General features: G+C 37.4%; 1 protein-coding gene across 3 annotated transcripts in view; it reads right to left on the minus strand.

Moving 5' to 3' along the window:
- Positions 1–26,291, minus strand: part of CRIM1 (cysteine rich transmembrane BMP regulator 1) — a 249,518-nt gene that overhangs the window by 120,184 nt on the left and 103,043 nt on the right. For all 3 annotated transcript variants that reach the window (XM_020992653.2, XM_020992654.2, XM_020992652.2), the window contains exons 3-4: positions 7,967–8,209; positions 6,723–6,843 (exon numbers count right to left, since the gene is read on the minus strand). In XM_020992653.2, the coding sequence (XP_020848312.1) occupies positions 6,723–6,843; positions 7,967–8,209 (364 nt within the window). The remainder of the gene's footprint in view (positions 1–6,722; positions 6,844–7,966; positions 8,210–26,291) is intronic.

Consider the following 26,291-nt stretch of genomic DNA (forward strand, 5'->3'; position numbering starts at 1 on the left):
AAGTAAAGTTTTGGTTTTTTTTTTTAATTCGATTTTTAAAATTCTTAACACTTAAGTGGTGCTCAAACGTCCCTAAATCCTATGTTTGGTCCTGGGATAAAGCACCGACTAGTAAGTGAAGACAGAGAAGTAGAAGTAACTGCTATGGAAGGATAATACTTATCTGTTGCTACCTGAATTATACCTGAGGATCTAGAGCCTCTATACCACAAAGGCATGCATTCTATGAGTTCTAGAAATTTAGGAATCAAGATTTATGAAATCAGAAAATTAAATTCCAAAAATATTCCTTTGAAAGAGATTGTGGAAAGAGTGATAGAACTAGAGTCAGAGGACTAATGTTCAAATTCTGGCTCTTCCACCTGTGACCTGCATGACCTAAGGCAAACTGTATCTCAGCTATCTGGAGTTCAAATGTGACCTCAGATACTTGTTAGTTGTATGACCCTACATAAATCACTTAACCTCTATTTGCCTCAATTTCCTCATCTGTTAAAAAAAAGGGGGGGGGAAATAATAATAGCACCTATTTCTCAGGGTTGTTATGAGGACTGAATGAGATAATAATTGTAAAGTGCTTATTATAGTGCCTGGCATATAGTAAGCACTATATAAACGTTAGCCATTATTACCTCTTTCTCTGGGCCTCATTATCCTCATCTGTAATATAAGGGTTTGGACAAGATGACCTTGAGATCCCCTCTAACTCTAAATATAACATCCAGTGAAATGCAGAAATACACAACCCGTGCACATGTATACATTTTGACCTAGGCTTTAAAGAAATCTTTGGTATTACAAAATGTCAGTACCAAACTTTTACATTAGAAGCATTATTATTTTTCTTACAATTAAAGAACAGCATTTGGGACCAATGTTTGAAGATTAAAATAATTTATGTTAGTTTTTCTTGGACATATAAATGATTGTGCTGAGTTGGTAAACCTCAAAGACTCTGAGATAGCCAGTAGTTATACAGAGCTTTAAGGTTTGCAAAGTGCTTTACAAATATCATCTCATTTGATTTTCATCACAACCCATGAGGTACATATTATTATTATTATTATTATTATTATCATCCCCATTTTACAGATGGGGAAATTGAGGCAGACAAAAGTTAAGTGATTTCTCCAGAGTCACAAAGCTAGTAAGTATCTGGATTGGAGGCTGGATTTGAATTCAGATCTTCCTGACATCAAGTCCAATATTCTATTCACCGTGCCATCTAGCTGCCTATGCATGCACATTTTTCATTTTCTCTTCCTTCTCAATAATGAGGGCTAATTTCCCACATGACATACAGACTCATACTCTCCAACTCTTATTTCCTCTCTACTAGACTTCATTATTGGTTGCTATTGAACATCACAAGGTATCTTAGTGCTTAAGAAGGGAAAAATAATGGTATGGTAGCTGAATGACCTAGGAATTCAAGGAAGAGGCTGTAATGATTTGATATTTAAGATGGATGCTTAAAGTTGACTGAGACATATGGGAGAGGAGAAAAGGCACTGAAAGAAAGTAGAAATGAACTTTATACCACTAAGAAAAAATGAAGAGGAAAAGAAAGAAGAAACAGAAATCTAGAGGGACCATAGGACAGATGGAGAGACCTAGAAGTGCCATAAGACAGGAATGGAAAGAGTTGCTGTCACGTGATTAGAATAACAGCTAAGACAATGTTAAAAGAGAGTTGGAAAGGCTCCAAAACAGACTAAGTAGCTAATTGCAAAATCACAGGACGAGGAGGTACCTCAAAAGGTAAGCTACAATTTCTGCAATGAGAATTTTATCTAGAGTATATCTGCAAGATGGAATAGATGAGTGGGGGCAGAATTTCTTTTTCTTTTCTCTTCTCTCTTTTTTTTTTTTTGCAGTCTTCAGGAAACTTGTCCTATGAACTTCCTTGCTGGACCATCATAATCCACAGTTTAAACACATTTCCCCATTTCCTATAAACTTCCTTTTCTCCTACTCCTTTAATTGGTAGTTCACATTGATATACAGAGTATCTCCAAAGTTGCAGTGAATTTTTAAGTTATTAAAACTTAAAAATGTACTAAGACTTTGTAACAACCTGGATTATAATCATGGCTACAAAGAACTTAAAATACAGTTACTCATTTGATCCTCATAAAAATGTTACAAAGAGGTATTACGTTATAAAGCAGAGGTGTCAAACTCCTGGGGCTGAGAGGCCTGAACAGGTTAATCTAACTAGGAAATGTTTAACAAAAGAAATAAAAGTACAATACAACACAGGTAATATTAATTTGTGACTTTCTCATGTCAATATGCAGGCCTCAGGAATCATTTTCTATTTGATTTTTGACACCACTAATGCAGTGGACACAGCTCAGGACATGGAACAAGGAAGAACTAGGTTCAAATTTTGCCTAAAATATTTGTTGGGTATGTAACTGTAGGCAAGTCATTTAACCAATTTGTGCCTCATTTTTCTCATATATAAAATCAAGGGGTTGAACTCACTGATCTGTACAAGTGCAAGTATTATTATCACTATTTTACAGATCAGGAAATTAAAGTTAACAGAGGTTAATGGACTTGTCAAGGATCATGTAGTAAGTCCTGAGGCCAGAATTTAAACATGTCTGATCCTAAAAGGTCCTTTGAATTGCTTCTGCACTTTTTCATTTAACTGTTCAGTTCCAGATTTTCTGATCCAAAGTACAGTGCTTTCAGTGACATGACACTGCCTCAATTAAGCATTCTGGCTACTTTTTTCAGGGCTCCAAGTTTCTACACTGCCCTAATCATGTATTTCTAAGAGAAGCTTAAATAATGCCAAATGAAAAGGACTCTAGATCTCGTATGTTATGTATGTATATGTATATATACACATACACATATATAATATGCATAACATATTCACACATATCACATTCACAAAATATATTCATATATAGATCTTTCTATCTATCTCACACTCAGTACCATTTTTTGGTTGGGAAAGGAAGGGAGTCCTCCTGACCAGAATTTCATTCGTTACAGGGAACTCCGGGTATAGAAACTCCCTCGATCAATGCAGACTGGCAACTCCTCTGTTAACACCTCTGTTAACGGTCTTAAGAAAGCTGCCTGGGGTACTGAGAAGTTAAGTGACTATCCCAAGGCTACAAAGCAAAGACATGTTGAAGGCACTCATGGAATCATTTGCTTTTTCTTAATAATTTTTCTTTGTTATAAGGGAGGGTCCAATTCCTAGTTGTATAGTCGGTGGGAAGGAGTTGGGAATGTGTTCAGAAATTACTACAATGTTACAAAAGCCATTAATAAAACTTTTTAAAAATATATGTATATTTTATAAATTTATAATATATACATGAATTGACTAAATTAAAGAATCAGGGGTATAGCCTATTAAGCTCCATCCTATTAATTTTCATTTCTCTATGCCATTTTGAATTCTTATCTTGATGCCAAACTATAAGCCTGTCTACTAATCACTGGCACTGCAAAATCCACCAAAATATGCTGAACTAGTCTGAATATTAATAGGATCATATATTAGGGTGGTGGCATGATATAGTGGAAAGACCATGACAGTGACAGTGAGAAAACGTGGGGTCTGTACCCAGCTCTACCACTAATTTACTTCATGATATTGGGCAAGTCATATTCCCTCTGCGGCCTTAGTTTCCTAAAATACAAAATAAGAAGTTTGGAATGAGTGATTTCTATAATAATAATTATGATAATAAAAAAAATAACTGCAAGCATTTATATAGTGCCTACTATGGGCCAGGCACTGTGCTAAGTGCTTTACAAATATCACATTTGATTTTCACCACAACCTTGGGAGTCAGGTGCTGTTATCCCCATTTTACAGATAGGGAAACTGAAGCAAACAGAGGTTTCGTGATTTGTCCAGGATCACATACCTAGCACGTGTCTGAGGCTGGATTTGAAGTCAGGTCTGAATCCAGGGCCAGAGCTCTATCTACTATGCCACCTAGCTGCCTATGTTCTTCTACCTCTGAGAGTCTATGACAATTCATGAGAATTTCCATATTATTTTTCCCCTTCCTTTATTCAGTAAAAATCTATTGAGTGTCAAAAATACAAAGAACTGTACTAGGCACAGAGGGGAAAACTGGAGAGACAACACTCACATGTGCAAATGTTACCACCTCATGCAACTGCACAGAAAAGCTAATTTGTAATGCAAAGCAGTATATGAATAAGTGACAAAATTAGTAGTATGAATGAAAAGTACTTTAAGAATTAATCTAAAAGTGGCAGGTTAAATGTATACTACAATACTGGAGGAAAATCTCTATGAAGGCATATAAAAAGGAAAGTGGGAACTGAAAATGGGCTTGAAAGATAAATGAAAGTTTGGATGTCAGAAGGTAAAGGCATGGCCTAGTTTGGGGACAGTTAAGAAGACTGGTTAAAATGGCTCTGGCCAAGGAACAGTGAAAGACAAGGCTTTGACAGGGAGGCTGGGAATACATCATATCAATCCACCAACAAGTACTTATTGAGCCCTTCCCTACTGTGTGCCAGGTAAAGTGCTAGGTGCCGAGGAAATATGTTCAAAGAATGAAGCAATCCCCATTCTCAAATGGATGAACTTACATTGTTAATACGGAAAACAATAAGCAAATGTAAATGAAAACATATATAGCATAAATATAAAGCTAACAAACATAAATATGTAAAAAGTAGTTAAATACAAGTTAGCTTGGAAGGGAGGACACTAGTGGAGGCATATTGATAGAAGAAGAAAAATCAGGAAAGGCTCCAAGCAGAAGGGCTTTTAGAGCCAAGGAGAGAAATTGGACTATTGTATACACTTGAATAGGAGAGTTTACATGATGAAACAGATCAATATTTCAATCAAATTATTAATGAAAATACTGATCTGATACTACAGAAAAATAACCAAGAAATTAGCATATCGTCATATACCATAATCTATATATAGATTAGAAATGAGCTGCATATTTTCATTTCACCTTTCTAATGACAGAAAAATTAGGTAAAGCCAAAAAGATGCATTCTTTAATACTCTTTCTTCAGTGCTTTAAGAATCTGTGATCCTCCTACCTGTGTTATCACCTCCACTAGAATGACTGCTGTGAGAGCAGAGACCGTATACCCCTAGCGTTTAGTACAGGTCCTTGTACATAGTATTTATTAAATACTATTTCCTTCCTTCCTTCCTTCCTTCCTTCCTTCCTTCCTTCCTTCCTTCCTTCCTTCCTTCCTATTCCTTTCATTCATTCATTCATCATTCACTCATTTCCGTGACATGAGTACTTTATTAAATGACAAATATCTCAGGCCCTCTATACCCTAACTAGACAGTTATTATGTGTTGGTTTAAAAAAAATTCTTCAAATGGCTGTATACCTTCTGGTGATAAGTCAATCAGCCCTGACTTCGCTGGGCCAGTCTTCAGACAACTAACTTACAAGTTGTCCCCAGGGCTGAATATGAGGCTCTGAACTCTCTAGCTTGGGAAAACTTGTAAGAATTTGTGCTAAGCTGGCATAGCACTAGCAAATCCAAGGCAAGCATATATGACAGGATAAGATGTAACAGGAAGTAGCTCTGGCTTACACATTTAAATGTGCCAAACAAGGAAATGTAGACCCCTGACTATTCAAAGACAGTAAACTGAGTAAGCTAGGAGAACTATCCCCTTTCTTTTCAATTAGTTGATAGTGGGATTGTAGCCAAATCCTTTGTTTTTCTCTTGCTTTCAGTTTTCTCATTTTTGTCACTTTTAACTCTAAACATCCTCCAAAATTATGCAAGACAGAATTTATTTTAGCACAATAAATAAATAAGTAAAAAGGAGTCCAGAATTTCTATTTCATGGAATCATGGAGCTTGGATCTCCTGACAAAATGGTCAACTAGACAGTATTTCAATCTGGCAAGCTGAAGTACTTCACAGTTGTTCACAAAGTGACACATTCCATTGTTGTATAACCCTCTGTTAAAAAGTTTCTTGGGACGAGCTTTAATATGCCTGCTGTTATTAAAATGTCATCCAGTTTTTCTCTTTGTGTCAAAGAATGGTTGTGTGCATTCATTCAAAAAGCTGTAATACAAAAACTCAGAACCTGCTATGGCTCAGAAAGGAACTGAGAAGTAGGCAGATTTGGCTATTTAAATCATGGTGAAGTGGCAAAAACACTGGCTTGGAAGTTAAAGGACCTGGGTTCAGATCTTGCCTCTAATGCTGACTTCCTGTGTGATCATGGTTGGGCAAGTCAATGAACTTCTATGGGCCTCAATTTCTTCAAATGCAAACTCTGGAGCTATGATCTCTTAAGGATCCCTTAGCAGCACTTCCACTAAGCTGATGATTATTTAGCACTAAACAATTCTAAGTGCATTATTTTAAAAGTAAGCAAAGGCATTCATACAGGTTATCATGCTACATACACACATAGTCATGGAATTATTTGCCTTCAATGTTCTATGTCTCCTAAAGTACAGCTATTCCTGTATGAGGGCCCCGTAAAGATTAATGAGTTAATAACTTTAAAGCACTTGGATCTGGCTCTGAAGGAAGATGGTATGTAAATACAAAATAATAGTAACATCTCAGAAATTTCTCCATGGAAACACGACAATATTAGGTTTTCCACCAAAAAGAGAACACATGCTTAAAATTGCAGTCTCGATGGTGCTAACATGGAAGAAGACAAGGGTGAAAACTTGATAAACAAAAGACAAACGAACCTTGTTGGAAGAGTACAGCAGCCATCAGCTGTCAGTCTAACTTGAGTTTCATAACTATCCAGCGGGCAAACAACCTGTTGAATGGAAGGGCATTCCACTGTGCTGCAGTCCACACTGAAAACTGAAAGGGGGATAAACAGAGAGGCACCATTTACTGAGATTTTTATTCTTGTTATCAAGTCCTGAAATGGAGCACTGGACAGATCTCCAACCTTCTTTCATCAACCAGAATTGTATCTAGCAACCCCATTCTACACTGGCATTTGTCAACATTACAAAACCTCAATATATTTTCAGTCCTTGCAGAAAGAAGAAGGGATGGTAGACAAGGCTAAATCAAGACAGAAGATGAAGACAGGGCAGGTCAGGAGAGAGGCTTAAAAACCAAGGATAAATATGTGGAAGGCGATGCAGAATCAGTGGTGGGTTTGGATGAAGCCCAGTCCACAGGGTGGGCAAAAGACTGTTTCAACTGAGACATTAACCTGATAATTTTTAAAAAGTAGGTTAGGGGTTGGGAGATTTAGATAGACGTGGTCACAAAGGCCAGAGGTGATCATAGCACAAACACAGGATTTTGCCACAAGAGCGAAAATTTTAGAGATATTATGAAGGGAGAAGCAGTGGGGTATGGCAACGCATTTGATGTCTGGAAATAAAGCGAATGAAGATTAAAAGATGATTTAGAGGGAGACTGCAGATAAAAGGGAGAGGGTGGTGCCTTTAACAGGGAGCAGATTTGGGACTATACAATTCACTATGCAAATCCTGGCATCTTGGTGCATGGGTTAATTCTTAAAATGACTGTTAAAATTTGTGATGATGAATCATGTTTAATGATTTAAGCATTTTATTTTCTCAAATGAGAGCAACTTTGCAAATACAGTCTTTGAACTCCTCAGGAAAGGTGAGGAAATGGTGGATAACTACAGTACTATTAACACCACCACCAAACATGGAGTGACCTCATGCAAATGGACCCTATACTAAGCACTCTGCAGAAACAAGAAGAAGATACAGTCCTCTTCAAGGAGCTGACATGCTGAAATATTAGCCAGCCTGATTTTTCTAATTTGTAGGTCAGTCAGTCTCACACCCAGAGTTTGAGATCTTTTGTGAGCTTACAGGGAGTGGGAGAACTTTTCGTTATCAAAGGAGTGGTGGCAGATTTTCTATCCTCTGCAGATGTGGATGGAGGGTGTACTGTAAGGGAGAACTTTGCTGAAGCAAAGACAAGTGCATACCTGGTTTGCATTCATAGAGGTCACAACACTCTCCTGGCTTCCCTGATGCTTTTGATACTAATATGTTCAGGTATCCTGGCTGACAGACTTTCCTCAGACAGCCTGCAGGGTTGCACACGCAACGGCTTGGCAATGGGCAGCATTCACCAGGAGGAGCATAACCCTCGATGAGAATAGAATCTTCGGGGCAGCGTGGAGAAAACTGTACTTCACAGCGGGCCTTGGAGCAATCTGGCTTCTCTTCTGAATAGAAGAAAGAGAATTTAGCACATGCCCTGGGGCAAGTGTAATAGCAGCTTCTTCATAAGAAGCACAATCTTTCCATATATATTTATGTGTGTGTGTGTGTGTGTGGAGCATGGATAAAAGAAATCCACAGATACTCCAAAAGACTCAATTTAACTAGCTTGATTAGCTGTATCTTATTCACCAAATCTTGCACTGGAGTGGCCAAGAAGGTGCAAAATGGTGAGGTTTGAATCCCTTATCTTTTCATCTCTACTTAACCTCTAGTTGAAATGCTCGTGGTAGTAAAATGGTAAAAAAGACAAGCAATGGGAGAAAAGAGAAAATAATGGCATTGATAATCTACCAGTTTGACATTCAGTCTTTGACTAACTGAAAGTTGTCTCTGTATTTGTAAGAAGAGTTCAAAAGGTTATTCTTTGAGAAAAATTTATAGGCACCAAACTAGGGCTTACTTAAGAAATCATAAGTATTTCAGGGGCTTGAAGACTAGGGGGAGAAGGCATGAAGAATGAAAGGGAAGGATTCTAACAGCCCTGTAATAAAGGGATGGAGATAAACTGTGCTATAGCCTCCCCAAACCATTTCCAATGCCCACCTCCATTATCAAGCCAATAAAGAACTCTACTTTGATATGTAGCTATTGGAATGGAACAGATGTAATCTATCTCCCCTTTCTCCAACTCATTCTGTTTGAACTATCCCTATACTGCCATTTTATAGATTAAAAAACAAAAACAAAAACTAATGCATCCCCTAAAAAAGTGACTTATTTCCCAAACAGACTGTACAATAAGCAGATCTTATTTAAATTTGTATCTTCTGCACCACTTTTTCTTATAGATAGTAGCTACTTCATAAACTGCTGAATGTTAATCTGTAGAATTTTGGTTAACTAAGTTCAGGTTTCCAGAGTCTCAGAATCTACTGTTTAGCACCTTTGACATGTAATTTCTAGGAATTTAAGCCTTTTAGGAAATTAAATAGATGCAAGCTCCACCCACTCTGTGGGTACATAATAAATGTTTGATGAGAACACTTATAAAATAATGATGTGGTTAAAAGAAATACCCTCAATGCTAAATCTATGAACCTCATAATGATGTAAAGTACAAAATGTTATAAATGAAAGGAACTTTTTATTTAGTCTAATCTCTTTCACTTACAGAGGAAGAAACTAGGGTATAGAGAGGTTAATTAAGTACCTTGACCCACATCACAGATCTAAGTTATTGTTTGAGCCAAGACTAATATAGATATATTTATATATTTACATATTTACATATGTATAACCATATACATATGTAAATACACATATATAAAATAACAAAATAACTAATAATAGCAACTTACATTTACATTGCTCTTCGAAGTTTACAAAGCTCTTTTTCTCACAATAATTCTGTGAGGTAGGTAGCTCAAGTTTTATTATTATTCCCATTTTTTAAACAGGGCAACAGAGCCGCAAAGCTTTATTGGAACAGCAATCCAGAACTGAAATGTATCTTACGAGGTCATGGAGTAGAACCCCTTCACTCTAAAGGTAAGGAAACTAAGGCCAGGAGAGGTTAAGTGACTTCCCTAGGTCACAGAGTTCCTAATAATGTGGCACATTGTAATAAATGTCAGAGCTGGGATTCAAACTCAATTCCTATGACTCTAAGGCCAGTACTTTTCATATTGCATTTTCAGAATTATCATGATTAATAATACCATTTGGACTAATATTCACACCCATGATTTAGAGCTGGCACCAAAACAATAAATGAGTCCAATCTCTCCTTTTCATAGATGAGGAAACTGAAACCCAGAGAAGTGAAGTGACCTTTCCAAAACCAAAGAGGGAATAAATAGTAGTCAATATTTGAACTCAGATCTTCTGACACCATAGCCAGAGTTCTTCCTATTAAATTCCCATTAAATGCTTCCATTACATTGCCAAAACATACCCTGTTTCATTCTTTAACTACTGCCTAACCTTTAGTAATTTTTCACTTTCACTACTGCAACTTCCATCTCAATGACCTCAACTCCTTAATTAATATAGTTAATTTTTAAAAATATGCATCTACAGCATGAGACATTTCACATTTACTAATTCAGGGAGAAGAGAAAAGAGTAATCTTTGTGCAGTGGGGATATTTTAGGGCAAGATAGAGTAGAATACTTCACGCTGCTGGAGGCCACGTGAAGATACAAGTAACCTGGGGCAGCTAGGGGGTGTAGTGGATAGAGCACTGGCCCTGAAATCAAGAGAACCTGAGTTCAAATCCAGCCTCAGACCAAACACTTGACACTCACTAGCTGTGTGACCCTGGGCAAGTCACTTAACCCCAACTGCCTAACTTAAAAAAAAAAAGATATAAGGAACCCAAGAGGTATGGGACAGGATCCAGGAAGTCTTATTTAAGCAAGACTCCTAGACTTTGGTCCTGTGAACTTCCCCCATTCATTACAAATGTAATTGATCTTGTTTTCCTTTTGGAAATAAAATGCTACTTTCTATCATCTCTGCTTCATCATCAGACCTCTTGCTTCTTTTTGACCATGATTACTCCCTGTGGAACCTGTATTCAGCAGGCAGAGGAAAACAGAATAGAGCACATGGCCTCTTCCCTAGGGTCAGACTTCCTGAGATCAGTGACAGTTTAATCCAGAGGTTCCCAAATTTATTTGGCCTACTGTCTCCTTTTTTAAAAAAAGTACTCAGCAACCCCTCCCCAAATTTTTCTTTAACCCTTTTAATGCTTTTTAAAATTACATCATTTCAAAATGTATATATATGTATATGTGTGTGTGTGTATATATGTATATATGTGTGTGTGTGTGTGTGTGTGTATATTTAAAATGACATCTTAATTTAATAATTTATTGTAAATTTGTGGGTTTTTTCCCTACACTTAAATTTTGATGATGTAACATTGCATCATGTAACTGTATAGTAACTATTGTAAACAAGTCATTACATATGGTTGAGGATGCATGCTGGACTTTCCAACAATGTGGACATGCTTCCCTGCCAACACTCGCTTGTTAAGAGTTGTTGGAGGACTTGACCACTGATCAGTTATAACTTGCATTTTGTATGTTTATTTAGAAAATGATGTAATCACTATGACTTTAACTCTGTTATACAACAGATGAAACATAAAAATGGTTTTTCAAATTTTTCTTATCTTCTTTTCCTTCCTTATGCTTCTACCACCCTCTTATTTTTATTCAATGCTCCCCAATTACACCCAAGGCTACTACCACCCCCCATTGTTCCAGGACCCGAAGGGGGTGGAATTGTCCACTCTAGGAACCTCTCTGGTTTAATCTCTAGTCCCTCACAGAGTGTTGGGCATATTGTAGGCACTTAGTAAACGCTTGCTGACCGATCAGCTGCTTCTCCTGAATCGCTTACCATCTTGCTTTTAGATACTGCCTGCCTGACTAGACATTCCATGCCTGGATGCTCCTACCCACCTCAGCTGACTTCATTGAACTTGACCTTTTATCAGTCTATCCCTGTGGAATATGCCAAATCTCTCTTACTTCATAAGACTTCTGGCCTTCTGGGGACCTGTTAGGACATATCTGTGATGCCAGGGCAATCTATTTTTCATACATCTCCCAAGAACTGACCTCAGAGCTGAGTATAAAGTAAGTAAAGAACTCCATTTAGATCATTCAACGTAATTTAAAATAAATCAAAGAATTGTAGAGGAGAATGTTAATCTTGACTATAAGAGGTATCCATCAAACTTGAATACAGAAAAGTCTTTTAATACAAAGACTTTGCTTTTAAGGCAAATTGCATAGCTATAGGATTTATCTTTAATAAAAATTTGATGATGTTAATTATATACAACTTTGATTATCTACTCATCTTCACTTATAATTAACTTATTTCATATAATAATACATACTAATTCTGAATACACATCTGGCATTCATAATCACAGCTTTTATTCAAGAAAAGTATGAGATTCAGCTAATTACTCTGTTCTTTATATTGATAGTGACTGTCACAAAACTGTTATCTCTGGAACTTGGTTTTGCAGATTCTGCCTCAAGCATTTTATTCACCTTTTCAAAATTGCCTCTTCCAGCTGGGTATAATGCTACCAGGTGGTCAGTTAAAATGTCGCAGTCACATGGTCTAAGTAGTAAAGCACACGCTTTCCCCTAATTTTTAAGATGGTGATTCTCAGCTCAAGATCAACATGAATTGTGGAATTTCAAGGTGGAAGGCAACATAGCATTTCATCTTTTTTACAGCCTCTTCTCCCTTCAAGTTCCCCCAGCTCACTTTTACATATGGGAAAACTGATGCCAAGAGAGGTTAAGTCACTTTCCCAAGGTCATGCTTGTCTTTGTGATATCCCAGCATGGATCCAATTATGTCAAGCTATGTCAGCTCTCCCTATTTCCAGGCCAGTGCTCTTTATATTATAAAATGTTGTCTTCCTAACAGATGTACAACTAAGAATTTCCAACATTTATGTTAAAAATAAAACCGTTAAATTTAAGCAAGCTGTAAGCAATCATTAAACTCAAGTCTAATACTTTGAAGCAAGCATTTTCAAGGCAAATTATGACCCTAAAATACTTATCCTTCTTCTCTTACTTTAACTGCTATCATTTCCCCCCTTTAACCTTATACCTGACTTCCAAGAGAGATACTCAGCTCCTGATAGGCAGCTGATGACACACTGGATAGAGCGCTGGGTCTGGAGTCAGAAAGACCTGAGTTCAAATTCACCTCAGGCACTTATTAGCTATGTTACCCTGGGCAAGTCACAACCTCTGCTTGCCTCAATTTCCTCAACTGTAAAAAAAAAAGGGGGGGGGAGGACTGTTATAGCAGCTATCCCACAGAGTTTTGAGGATCAAATAAGATAATATTTGTTAAAAGCATTTGGCACATGGTAGGTGCTATATAAATGTTTATGCCCTTCCCTTCTACTTCACTCCCCCCTTTTAAATCAATTACAGTACTTGACTCCATAATCATTAAGCCTGCGTTTCTAACCCATCCCCTCAACCCCAAGCTGTGGGTATTGAAGTTTAGGGAATCATTTCCATCATGACCATATCCTTCACTATGCAAAGGCAAACTATTATTATTGTTGCTATCTAGTGGAAATTTGTATAGTACCTTAATGTTTGCAAGCACTTTCCAAATATTATCTAATTTGATAGTACCTCAGAGGCAATTCACTTAGAACATTTCTGCTCTTTCTCATTTCATATCATACACTAACAAAGAAAAATAAAACAAGAGTCAATTCTGTCTTTCATGAATTACAGGCTTTTCTACTTTCTAATTTAACTAGGGTTACCTCCAAGATAATTGGCTTTTTGAGAAACCATTTTCAACCTCTCTTATACTTAACATAAATTTATCAGTAAAAGAATACTTATGTACAAGAGGATATAAGATTCTTACATGTAAGGGAACACTACCTATCTGTTTGAATATATTTCTCCTCTTAAAATATGGACATGCATATTGATGCTTTGTTTGGAGAACATAAGAAACTCCTAATTGGTTTTCAGTGCCTAGTGCTCTCTCTAAGATGATTGACTGACTGGAACTCAGGAAGATGGACTTTTGTTGGGAGAACTGCCCTTCTTTAAAAGAGAGTGACAGGCTGCTATTGGGTCCCTCTTTTTGCCTTTTTTTACCTTTCCTCTTGTATCTTTCTTCTTGAGTATTGCAGATTGGGATAGAGTCGGGAAGTAGAGGGCATTTCTGCCTTTTGCCCTTCAGAAGCAGAAACATACATAAGAGATTCATATATGATTGCATGCAGCCTGACCAAATAATGCTTGAAAGTGAAATTTCCTAATTCAATGGATGACAGGAGCTGAGATACTGATAGATTTCCTGCAGAAGTGCTGGTAAAGGCAGATATGTGACTGCCATTTCAAACCAAAGAAGAGTTCACTGTCAATGCTCCTGCATCCCAAAGTCCTATGTAAAGGCAATCCCCAGAATCTAACTTTGTAGACAGAGAAGGGAGATATCCTGGGCAGCACTGTTCTTGGGGGTTATCCTGTGGATGGGTTATCAAGTCTGAGGTTTTGGAGACACAATGTCATGTGTGAAGATGTAATAACTTTGATTTCTTTGACATCAAAATCCCAGAATCTAGGATTCTAGTCAGGGAAAGGAAATTCTTAGACAGTGTAAACTCTGATGGGTTTTCTCAAGTGTCATCTAAAATTCAAGAATCTCCAATTTGAGTATTCTGATGTAAGACTTCTAGGGAGAGAAAGGGATTTCTTGAACAGTATTCTTTTTGAAGAATCAGCCACTTAGCTTCCATGACTGGAAGGGCAGTGAAAGGGATCCATGATCAAGAGACACAAGGAAACTGGTTCCTTCAAGGCCCAAATGGCACCTTCTACAGGAAACCTTTCCCAATCCCCCTTAATTCTAGTGCCTACTTTATGTTGTTTATTTTCAATTTATCATGCACATAGCTTATTTTATACAGTTGTTTACATCTTGTCTCCCCCATTAAACTATGAGCTCCTTGAAAGCAGGATCTGTCTTTTGCCTTTCTTGTATCCCCAGTGCTCAGCACAGTGCCTGGCCCATAACAGGCACTTAATAAATGTTTACTGATTGATTGACTGCCAGTCCTCTGCCAGTCACCATCCCTGCTATTACAGCAATTTGAACAGTGTAGGTATAAGGGGAAAGGACATTGCTTGTTCAGCAGCTCTAGAATATGAATGACTTCTAGGCATAATTTATGTTTCTTTCTTTTTTTTTTCATTTTATGTTTCTTTATCTGCTTATTAGCTCCTGAGAATCCTTTGCATTTTCTGTGGAGTGAAAGAAAGGCTCTTCTTTACCCAATATCCATACTGTTGCCCTGAGTGCTTGTATAGGAGCTAGGAACTTTCTTTTAGCACATCTGTGAAACCTAGGAATAAGCTGTGCCTGTATTACAATTGGAAATTTTTCCAGAGTAAACTCCAGATAAGTGTATAATGAGCCAAAGGAAAAAAGAATCAAATCTAATCCATGCTATCCAAATCAGACGTAGGGGAGGGGTTCTATGCCACAGGTTATATCTTTGGGGGCTCATTCAAAATAGTTTGAGAGTTTTGGGCTTTTTTAGCTTATGTAATTGCATTAATCTTGATGGTAATCCTCAAAGCTGATATTGTCCAGGAAATCTTCCTGCTCTGGCTAAAAGGCTGAATCCTGGGACACTACACAAGAGATCAAAATCCCCTTTCCTCTACAGGGTTCAGCAACATTGTCCATAAACTCCCTTCTTGGGGCACACAGGTCTAGTTTTTCCCTGTAATGATGTGTCTTTTCATACCTCTCCCCTCTCCCCATCCAATGAGCTAACCCTGGAAACAAAAAGAAAAAAAACTAGTTAAGCAAAATCAACACATCAATTGAGCCTGCCAGCACATACAACATTCCACACTGATAATCCCCACCTCTCCAATGAATAGAGGGAGGCATATTTCCTCATCTCTTCTCTAGGTCCAAATTTAGTCATTATAATTGCAAAGAATTCAGTTTAATTTTATTTAAACAGAACCAGGAAAGTAATACAGATAATAACTACAATAATGTAAATGAAAACAATGATGAAAGTGTCACGTGTATCTACAGGAAATCTATCAATGCCCTGACTATTGCCATCTTTTAAACTGGCAAAATCCATTCTCAGGAACCCTCCTTTTCCATCATGTACAGGTACATATCCACTTCTAATGTACTTCTGCTGCAAAACGTTGTCAACTCCTCCTAGAGTTGGGAAGAAAAATTCTTCCCCCATCCCTTGCCAGGCACTTTGGAAGAAAGACACAAGGGAAACAGCAGAAAGGTGAAGGCAAACAAGTGAAAAAAGCACTCAAAGGGGCCAAGAAAAGTCTGGCAGTCCCTTTTATGTCTTGAAGAGGGGCAGTTCTTCCAATCTAAGTCAATCCTCCAGAATTCCAGGTAGCCAATTATCTTGGAGGTAACCCTAGTTAATGAAAACCAAATAGGAGTTGTTTCTAGCCTGTAAATAAAGTGCCATTGTGCATATCCATACTCTATAGGGGAAGAAATACGTTCAATTTGATTGATCATTTTCCCATTACATATATACAGCATGTCATAATATCTGTACATATATGTGTGTGTATATGTGTATATAATTTAATTAGGAAACCTCTCAACTAGGTTGCTCCAATAATACCTTGCAATTTATATGTTAAAAAATAGCCTCACATAAAGTTTAGAGATATAAAATCACCTAAAACAAAACAGAACAGAAAATAACCTAGTTTTATTGTACAAGTAATCTTCCTTGAAGGATTAATCCTTTAGGTACTAAAAACAGACATCTGATATAAAACTAAGTTGCAAAGTTACCAGAATTATTTCACACACAGAGTTTGTATTAGTTCCATTCATAAAAACATGTAACTTTGTTAGCTATTCTATCCCTACTCTTGCTGTCTATATAAAGTAGAGATAGGAGCCACAATTGGGTGCTGTAGGTACACAAAACTCCCCACAAAACCCAACTAAATAAGTTAGGAAGATAATGCATTTTACTTAACTTCCCTTATGTACAATTTCACTCTTTGTACTCCCCTCAGCATCTAAGCTAAAGTGTGTTTTTATGATCAACTTAAATATACTTCCCTAATTTTACTTAGCAATCTCTTACAAGTGGTTAATACTTCCATTTTTTAATCCATCTATGATCTCACTGTTGTAGGGATTCCTTCTACCAGTACAGATTGCAACCTAGACACTGTTTTTCTTCTTGTAAGATTATTGTTGAAGGCTTTCCATAAATCCTCCATGGAGAATTTGCCCACCATACTGGAAGCCTCCCTCTGGGTATTTTAGGATTTCATGGATACTAATGTATCACTAGGGCTATCCATGACTGTTATTCATCTCCCTTGCTACATAATTGTCCCAACCTCTTTTCTAGTTATCTATGACAGTGAAGTAGTCATTACAAAACTACAAATAACAGAAATTGTGTATATTTATAGAAAGGCAAAGCTGGTATGTAAGAGAGTAGATATCCAGCTACAACATGGCCATTGTTGCTGCCCTAACAGGACAATAATAATAGCTAATATTTATATAGCATGTTAAGGTTTGCAAAGCATTTTACATATATTTCTGATGTGATCCTCACTAACTCTGAGACATAGGTGATATTTCCCTATTTGACTGATGAGGAAGCTGAGGCTGAAAGTGTCTGAGGCAGGAACAGGACTAGGGTCTTCCTTACTTTAAGTGAAGAGCTCTATTCACCATGCCATCAAACACTTTGAGAGCTGACTTAAGAACAGGGTAAGAGCCATTATCCAGGATAACATATCCAGGGCAGGTCATATAGCAAGACCCAGGAATAATAATGGATGGCAATCCTGAGTGTTGAAGTATTATGAACACTAAAAATTGAAAGATCCATCAAAAACTTGCCATTTTGTTGAGATTCTCTATGTAGGAATTATGACTAGCTTATCTAATTTCTCCTAATTCTAATTCCTTTATTTTGTTGATTATTGCCAGCTTCTTCTATATGAAGTGTGTTTATACATGTTTTCATGTTGTCTCCCCCATTAGACTGTGAGCTTCTTGAAAGCAGGGATTGTAATTTACCTTTTCTTTGTATTTCCATCAGTTAGCACAGTGCCTAACACAATGACTGACTGAAGGGTGATCTGTAACATCTGAGGGAGTACTCAATTCAATTAGGTTCAACAAAGATTTAAGTGCCTACTATGTATGAGATATTGTGGTAGGCACTGGAAATCAAAATAAAACAAAGCAAAAAAGAAAGTCCTGGCCCTCAAACTGTTTAGAGTCGCCTGGAAGAACACAACATGAACACAAGTAAGTATAGTACATGGTAAATCAAGGAAACAGAGAGCATTTACAACCATGGGGGGGGGGAATCAAGGAAGGTTTCATAAAGAAGGTGGCATCTGAGATTTCCACATTAATTAATGAGAGCAAGGATCCACTGAAAGTGTAACTACTTAACTTACTTAATTGAAAGTGTAACCTCCATAGTGAAGTGTAAGTACTTGGAGGCAAGTGGGTTTTGGTTGTTCAGTTGGTGTTCTACTCTTTGTGGTCCAGTGGACCATACTGTCCACATTGTTTCCTTGGCAAAGATACTGGAGTGGTTTGCCATTTCCTTCTCCAGTGGATTAAGGCAAATAGAGATTAAGTGACATACCTAGTAAGTGTCTGAGGCTAAATTTGAACTCAGGTCTTCCTGACTCCAGGCTCAGTATTTTATCCACTGAGCCATCTAGCTGATGCCCCATCCTATACCCCAAAGCAGCCTCCAGAGTTCAGACTGGGATTAACCCCAAGGAACCCATTACAAGTTCAACCAAATCTCAAAGACACTGGCCTTGTTGGGACAAAACAAAATAATTTACTCTGGCATTTAAAGATCACAACCTAACCGTCCCCCCCCCCCTTTACCTTTCTCTTCATCATACATAACATTCTTATCTCTGTGACTTTTGCAATGTCTGTCTTCATGTTTGGAATGCACTTTTCCCTCACATCAACCTCTTAGAATGTTACCTTTTTCATGAAGCCTTTCCTGGTCCTTCCCTCCCTTAAACTACCTTGTATAAATTCTGAATATATTCTGGATATGCTTATACGTGTAGTATATGCTGTTTTCCCCATTACAATGTAAGCTTCTTGGAGGCCTGGTGTGTTGAACTTTTGTCTTTGCATTTACAGTGCCTAACACATAGGCTTAACAAATGGGTGCTTTTAAATGCTTGATTGCTTAATTAAGGTGATAATGACACTCACGGGGACTTCCCAGTTGTTCCAAGGGAATTAATTGTAAGGAATTCTAATTTGGTTTAGACCTCAGAATATGAATGTTTGGGGAATGGTTAGGAGGTGGAGGGAAGTGACCTATAAATTGTGTATTTCCCCATCCTGGAAACATCTGGACTGCTAAATGTGGAGCCAATGCAGGCTTCAGTTGAAGGGCTTCGGCAATGTTGGGTAACAAGTCTGTTAGGAAGGATGTAAACTGTGGCAGGTGTTTTAGTGACTCCCTGAAAGAGGTTTAACTCTTCCCTAAGCGATAATAATACTCTACAACTATAGGCACTTTTAGTAACAAAGCACCTCTCTGTGAGGAGCAGTTGTGCAAATATTATTTCCCCCATTTTAGAAATTAAGAAACCAGGGTTCAAAAAGGTTAAATGACTTGGTAAGGGTTACAATTAAGTATGAAGGGCTGGTTCAAGTCTAGTTCTCTCTTGACTTCCAGACCAACATCTTCTCTCTACCACACCCCAGAGCCTCTAAATGAATTCTGTCTTCAACTGCTTAAGGATTAGAAATATAAATAGAGTGGCAAGCATGCAGAAAATACTAATATGTACTCTAAAGGGGAAAAAGAGTATTTTTTCTGAAAAATATTACCATTCACATCTAAAAGCCATGGAAACACAAAGTTCTCATACTTTCATAACCAAATCATTTGGTATTTTTGCATGTGCAGCCTAAGTCTGCGGTAAGATTTTAGATAAAATATTATCTATGAAATTAATTAGCAAAAACAATAAGACTTGAGGCCCTTGGGGGGGAGGGGAGGCTCATCACCAAGTATCCTCCCTGTGTTACTTAAGTCCTTTGCCTAGAGTCATTAACAAGCTAGAAAAGAAATCTTTCTGTATTAAACACCACTTTTTTCATTAAAAACTTTTATTTTCAACACAGTATTCACAACGTCCTTGCCTTTTCAAGCCTAGAGACTCTGACTCCTTTAAAGTTATTCTGTGAATTCTTTTCATTCACATTCCATGATTTTATCGTAACCTTTTTTGGCAAGCTTCACAGTGAAGACTTGTTCCACACATTCATAACCCTGAGGGGGAAAAATTAAGCTTGTTGATACATTCCCAGAAATATTTCATATATTTTAAACCTTACAGAAAGACCAGCTGTACTTTCCCAGCACTTCTCTTTAATCTGTTTCTTTATATTGAGCATCAGAGAAAATTAATGAGGAAGGCCAAATAAAGTCTTTAAACAAAAAAACCCTACTTTGGTTAAATTTAAGTATTTATTCAAGGTCATCTACACTGCAGCCAAATATAACAAATAATGGGTTAAATAATATGTATATGTTTGGAGCTGGAGCTCTATTAATTCCTCCAACCAAACTAAATTACTTTCCTGTCTGGCTTCCTATTGAAAAAGCAGTTTTTCCAAAAGTAGGATAGAATCTGTTGGCACACAGAAAGTTGGTCATATGCCAGAGCAGCTACAAGCTACATGACCAAATGCCCAGACCTCTACCTGTAAGTACAGCATGGGAAAAGCAGGACCACTCAGAGATTTGGGGCAGGTACTGGGGCCAAGCAGTCTTCTATGTTCAGGCCAGTTTTCCTAATAGGTTAAGAGAAGACCATTAAGAATCTTGCTCAAATTAGGCTTTGTGAAGATCTTGCCTGAAGTAGGCAAGAGCTCTGAGTGAAGGGAGAAAAAGACAACTAGCTTTCATGGAATCACACCATTCCTGAAGACGGGAGTTACTAAATTCTAAATGTGATTCATTCTCATCTAAAGGAAATCTGAGACTTTTGAGTCATAAGGGGCTGTTAAAATTTTTTCTCCCAAGGCTCTTGCCACACTAGGCAAAACATTATTATCTTCCTTCATTCAAGCATTCAAGAAACAAATGCCTACAATGCTAGGCACCAGATATACAAAAACAAAGATAAAAACAAAACAATACCAAAACAGTCCTTGCCCTCAAGGCATTCATATTCTGTTAGGAACACGAACACACAAACACTGAACATACACAAAGTAATATGGGGAGGTGGCTCAGACAACTGAGTGAACTGAACAATTTCTTACTAGGGAGATATAGGCCCCAAATCCTACAGAACAATTTGATAATGAAGTAAGGCCAAGAGACAGTTTGTATAACTCACATTTATATAGCATATATGGAGTATAAATATATGTGTACATATACGTGTATATATCTATAGAAAGAGGGAATGAGTTAAATAGGTAGGACATTGGAGAACTTGGTCCAGAGTCTTGAGAAAACAAATTAAAATCCAGCCTCAGACACTTACTAGCTATGTGATCCTGTGAAAATCACTTAACCTGCCTGCCTCAGTTTCCTCAATTATAAAATGGGGATCACAACAATACCTACCTCACAAGGTTGTTATGAAGATCAAATGAAATAATATTTGTGAAGCACATAGTAGTGACTGCCACATAGTAGGCACTACATAAATGCTTATCCCTTCAGTCCCCTCCCTCATCTACCTTCCAGGGTTGTTGCAAAAAATCAAATAAAATATTTATAAAGCATTTATGTTAGGATCTGGCATAAAGCAAGCACAATATGAATGCCATTTTATATTATTATTACATAGTACTTTAAAGTTTACAAAACATTATGGCACAGGTTTGTGTTACTGTCCCCATCTTATAGATGAGAAAACTGAGGCTCAGATAAATTAAGTTACTTTCCCACAGTCACAAAGCTAACAGATATCTAGTACAGGGACTACCTATTAGGTACTAAATAAATGCTTGTTGATTGAAGTGTCAAAGGCAGGATTAAAACCCCACTCTCTCGACTCAAGAGTCTAGATCTCATTCTACTAAACCATACTGACTCTATACAAGCTGGGAACTCATTTAAAAAAGAAAAAAAAGTCTCCTTGCTATATTGCAATTACCTTACTGAAATAAGGGTAGACAGTGGAGACAGCCCATGGAAGAATAAGCAAATAGGAGGAATGAATAATGAAAGAAAAACTATATGTCCTATACATATATATACAGCTTAGCTCAGCAACATCTAAGAGAAATATTTAAAATGGATTTATAATGTCCTAGAAGCAAAAATACTAGAAATGAAGAATACCCTAGGGTTGTAAATATTGAAAAAAAAATGGGGGAAGCTAGGTGGTGCAGTAGATAGAGCACTGGGCCTGGAATCAGGAAAATCAGAGTTCAAGTTTAGCCTCTGACACTTTCTAGCTATGTGACCCTGGGCAAGTCACTTAACCATGTTTGCCTCAGTTTCAGGGGAGAAGGAAATGGCAAACCACTCCAGTATCTTTGCCAAGAAAACCATAAACGGGGTCATGAAGAGTTGAACATGACTGAACAACAACAAGATATGGGAGTCAGGAAACTCCTTTGGTTTTTCCTCCAACAAAGTAAGAATACAATAAATTTCTTCTTTTTTAATAAAGGTATTGCATAGAAATGATGAAATAACAGATTAAAAATTTTGAGAACCTCAATATGTAGATGTATTCATTCATTTGATGTACTTAAGTGCCTCCTATGTACCAGGAACTGTGCTAGATGCTAAAGATACTAAATGCTGCCATCCCCCCCCTCAAAAGAGACAGATAGCCCCTGCTTTCAAATAGCTAACCGCCTACAAGAATGTAATACTAAATGAAGAACCTCCATTTTATAATCCTGTAGTCGCTGAAAATCAGTTGGAAAGGCTCTGAGAAGCCATTTAGTTGAAGCAGTCAATACCTAACATAGAATCCCCTCTATAACAAAGAACAAATGCTCCAACACATTTCCAGAATCTCCATGGTTTTTAAAAGATCATAAACAGCAGATCAGATTCAAGGTATGACCAAAATTTCATCCTACTTTTTCTCTGCTTTGTTTTTCCATTTTTTTGTCCTTTTCTGGATCTAAGCCACAAGGGACAGCTTTCCAAGCTACACACTCAAATTCTTTCTTTGAGGGTAGACATTGTACGTTATACATCTCTTTCTGTACACCTCACAGAAGCTGGTACAGCATCTTTCAAAAAAAAATATGCTAAATCTAAATCAGTAACAATTATTAAACAGTTGTTATGTGTGCAGGACACTGTGTTCAGTAGTAAGGTTATAATAATTAAAGTCGAATGGTTCCTGCCTTCAAGCAGGACCAGGGAGTAATGACACAAGAAGTAAAACATACAGGTAAGTATAACACAAGGTAGGAGGTTAAAGTGCCAAGAAGGAGACTGGACAATGGGAATGGGAAAATTTTAGAACTAACTGAGCACCAACAACTTGAGGGACCCTGGAATTCAAAGAAAAGGGGAAAGTACCTGAGCTAAGTCTTGAAGGAAGGTAAGGATTTTATAAGGCAAAGATGAAAAGAATACATTCTAGAAATAGGGGATGATGGCATATAAGAATGCACAGAAGTGAGAGATGACACGCCAAACAGGAATAGCTAGGAGGACAATTTAGCTAGATCAGAGTGTGTAAAGTTGTGCATATGAGATAAAGTCAAAAAAGTCAACTGAAGACAAACTATAAAGGGCCTTAAATGTCAGTCTAAGGAGTCTGAATTTATCCTAGAAGTGATAGGGAGCCACCAAGTTTTTGTATAAGGAATGGCATGGTCAAGAACTGTGCTTTAGCAATATTTTTTTTCTCAATTACATGTAAAATTTTTTAAACATTCTTTTTTTTTTAAATGTTGAGTTTCAAATTCTCTTCCTCCCCTCCCTACCTTGAGAAGACAAGCATTTGATATAGATTATTTATGTGAAGGCATGCAAAACATATTTCCATTATTAGCCGTGCTACAAAAGAAAACACAGACCCCTCCCCCAAAAAAAGTAAAAAAAAAGTATGCTTTGATCTGCATTCAGACTTCATCAGTTATTTCTCTGGAAGTGGATAGCATTTGTCATCATAAGTCTTTTAGAAGTGTCTTGGATCATTGTATTGATCAGAATAGATAAGCCATTCACAGTTGACCACTGTACAATATTGCTATTACTGCGTATAATGTTCTCCTGGTTCTGCTCACTTCACTTTGCATCCATAAGTCTTCCCAGGTTTTTTCTGAAACCATAGGAACATTATTTTGATATGAATACTGGAGAAGAAAGAGACCAGATATAAGAAGAACAAGTAGGAGTTAATTATAATAGTCCAATGATGGCTAGTGGTGATAAGTACCTGAATTAATGTCTTATACATGTGGGAGGTAAAACAGGGACAGAGAGAGACATGGAAGTAGAATTTGCAGCCTTGGCAACTAAGTGAATATGGAGAAGTGAGGGTGAGAGAAGAGTAAAAGATGATTCTGAAAGAAACTTCATGGTTTAGTGAAAAGAGCTTGGAATATGGAGTTGGTGGATTTTAGTTCAAATCCTGGCTCTTCCACTAAATACCTGGGAACCCTTGGGGAAATCACTTAATCTCTCTGGGACACAGATTCCTCATCTGCAAAATGAGGGGATTAGAGTAGATGATCTCTAAAGGTCCCTTCCAGCTCTAGATACATGATATTAAGATCCATTTAAGGATAAAACCAAGGAAGAGTAGTGAAACCAGAAATAAGGAAGCTTAAGAAAGGGGCAGGTTTAAGAGTAAAATGACAATGGAACTGGATCCAGATGGAGATATTTAGTGGACAGTTGTTGATGTAAGACTGGAATTCAGAAGAAAGATTAGGGCTGGATACACAAATCTGAGTCACTTGTGTAGAGATGACAACTAAAACTATGAGAAAAGATGTGATCATTAAGGGAGAGAGAAGAGAAGAAGGCCCAGGACAGAGCCTTGGAGGACACTTAGATTTAGGGAAAAGAGATGCATGATGTAAGAGATCTAAGTAAAAGAAATTTATAAGAATAGTCAGAGAACTAGGAGAAAGAAGCGTCACTGAGGAGGAGGTTGGTGTGATTAACAGTACCAAAACCTTCAAAAAGATCAAGGAGGATGAAGACTGAGAAAAAGCAACTGGATTTTCTAATTTAAAGCAGGAAGCAATTTCAGAAGCCAAGACCTTTGCCTTTTACCCCAAAAGATTTTGAATCCCATTTGTTTGAGGGGGGAATGAGGGGGTGATGAGACCTGGACCCCTAAAAGGAAAAGACAATGTCTTTGAAAGCAACCAGTCCCTGAATTTTCCCATACATTTCAGGAGCCCAGATCACTGGCCTCATCCAAGGCAATTGGCCCACCCCAGCCCACCTAGATCATGCAATTAGCTTACTTGACATCCTTTCACAGTGCTCTTGGCCAGCCCCAGACTACTAGCACATACTGACCACTCCTTAATCCCATCTCATCACCTAATTAGCCTACTTGATAGTTCTTTCACCTGGCCCACCCCAGACTACTTACCACTTCTTAATCCCATACAGATTCTTTTACTGTCCCTTTTTGTATATAAGTATCAGTCTCACCCCTATTAAGTTGCAGGCTTCCTAGAACCCTATGTGCTTCTATCGGCATTACAATAAACTGCCCTTTGACTGGAAAAAAAAATTAAAAAACAAATCACTGAGAACCTTCGAATGAGTGGCTTCAGCATTGTCAAAGTCAAAAAGCCTGGGGCAGGATGGAGAAGATATGGAGATGTGAATGGACAACAAAAAATGGAGGAAGAAAATATAATTAACTTTTTCTACTCATAGGGACAGTTTAATGAGAGATGAGATAGAGAACAACAACTTGAGGGCATGGCAGGGTCAAGTGAAGATTTCTTGAATGAATAAAAAAAAGTAATATGATTAGCATAAGAAGAGAAACACTACATTTTTATCTGTCCAGTAATTTTGATATATTGGTAGTGGAGGTATGCTTTTGGCATGGTTTTCTTTTTAATTAAATACTGCATTTTCAGGGGGGTAAGTTTTTTCTTAATTAACTTAATTTTGAAATATGCTGTGTTTTGTTTTGATACAACACACACTTCCCAAACAAACCCCTCAATAAAATACATCTCCCTAAAAGTTAGTTCACTAATTACCAAAAAGGAAGGATGTATCTTTTATCAATAAGATCAAATAAGATAACATTTGTAATGTGCCAATTAGCACAGTGCCTGGCACCTAGTAGGTGCTTAATATATATTCCTTTTCTCCTTTTATCCATGAGAGTAATTGAATTTGACTGGCTTTGTTGTATTTGTTAGAGGGAACAGAGTATGGTGAACAGGGAGCTGGCCTTGAAGCCAAGAAGGTCTTGATTTAAGTTCTACATTGGATATTTAACATCTGCCTGGGATGCTGGACACTACTTAACTTCTCTGTGC

The sequence above is a fragment of the Phascolarctos cinereus genome, unplaced genomic scaffold, assembly GCF_003287225.1.
Source record: "Phascolarctos cinereus isolate Bilbo 61053 unplaced genomic scaffold, phaCin_HiC Scaffold_2;HRSCAF=192, whole genome shotgun sequence".
Classification (NCBI taxonomy): Eukaryota; Metazoa; Chordata; class Mammalia; order Diprotodontia; family Phascolarctidae; genus Phascolarctos; species Phascolarctos cinereus.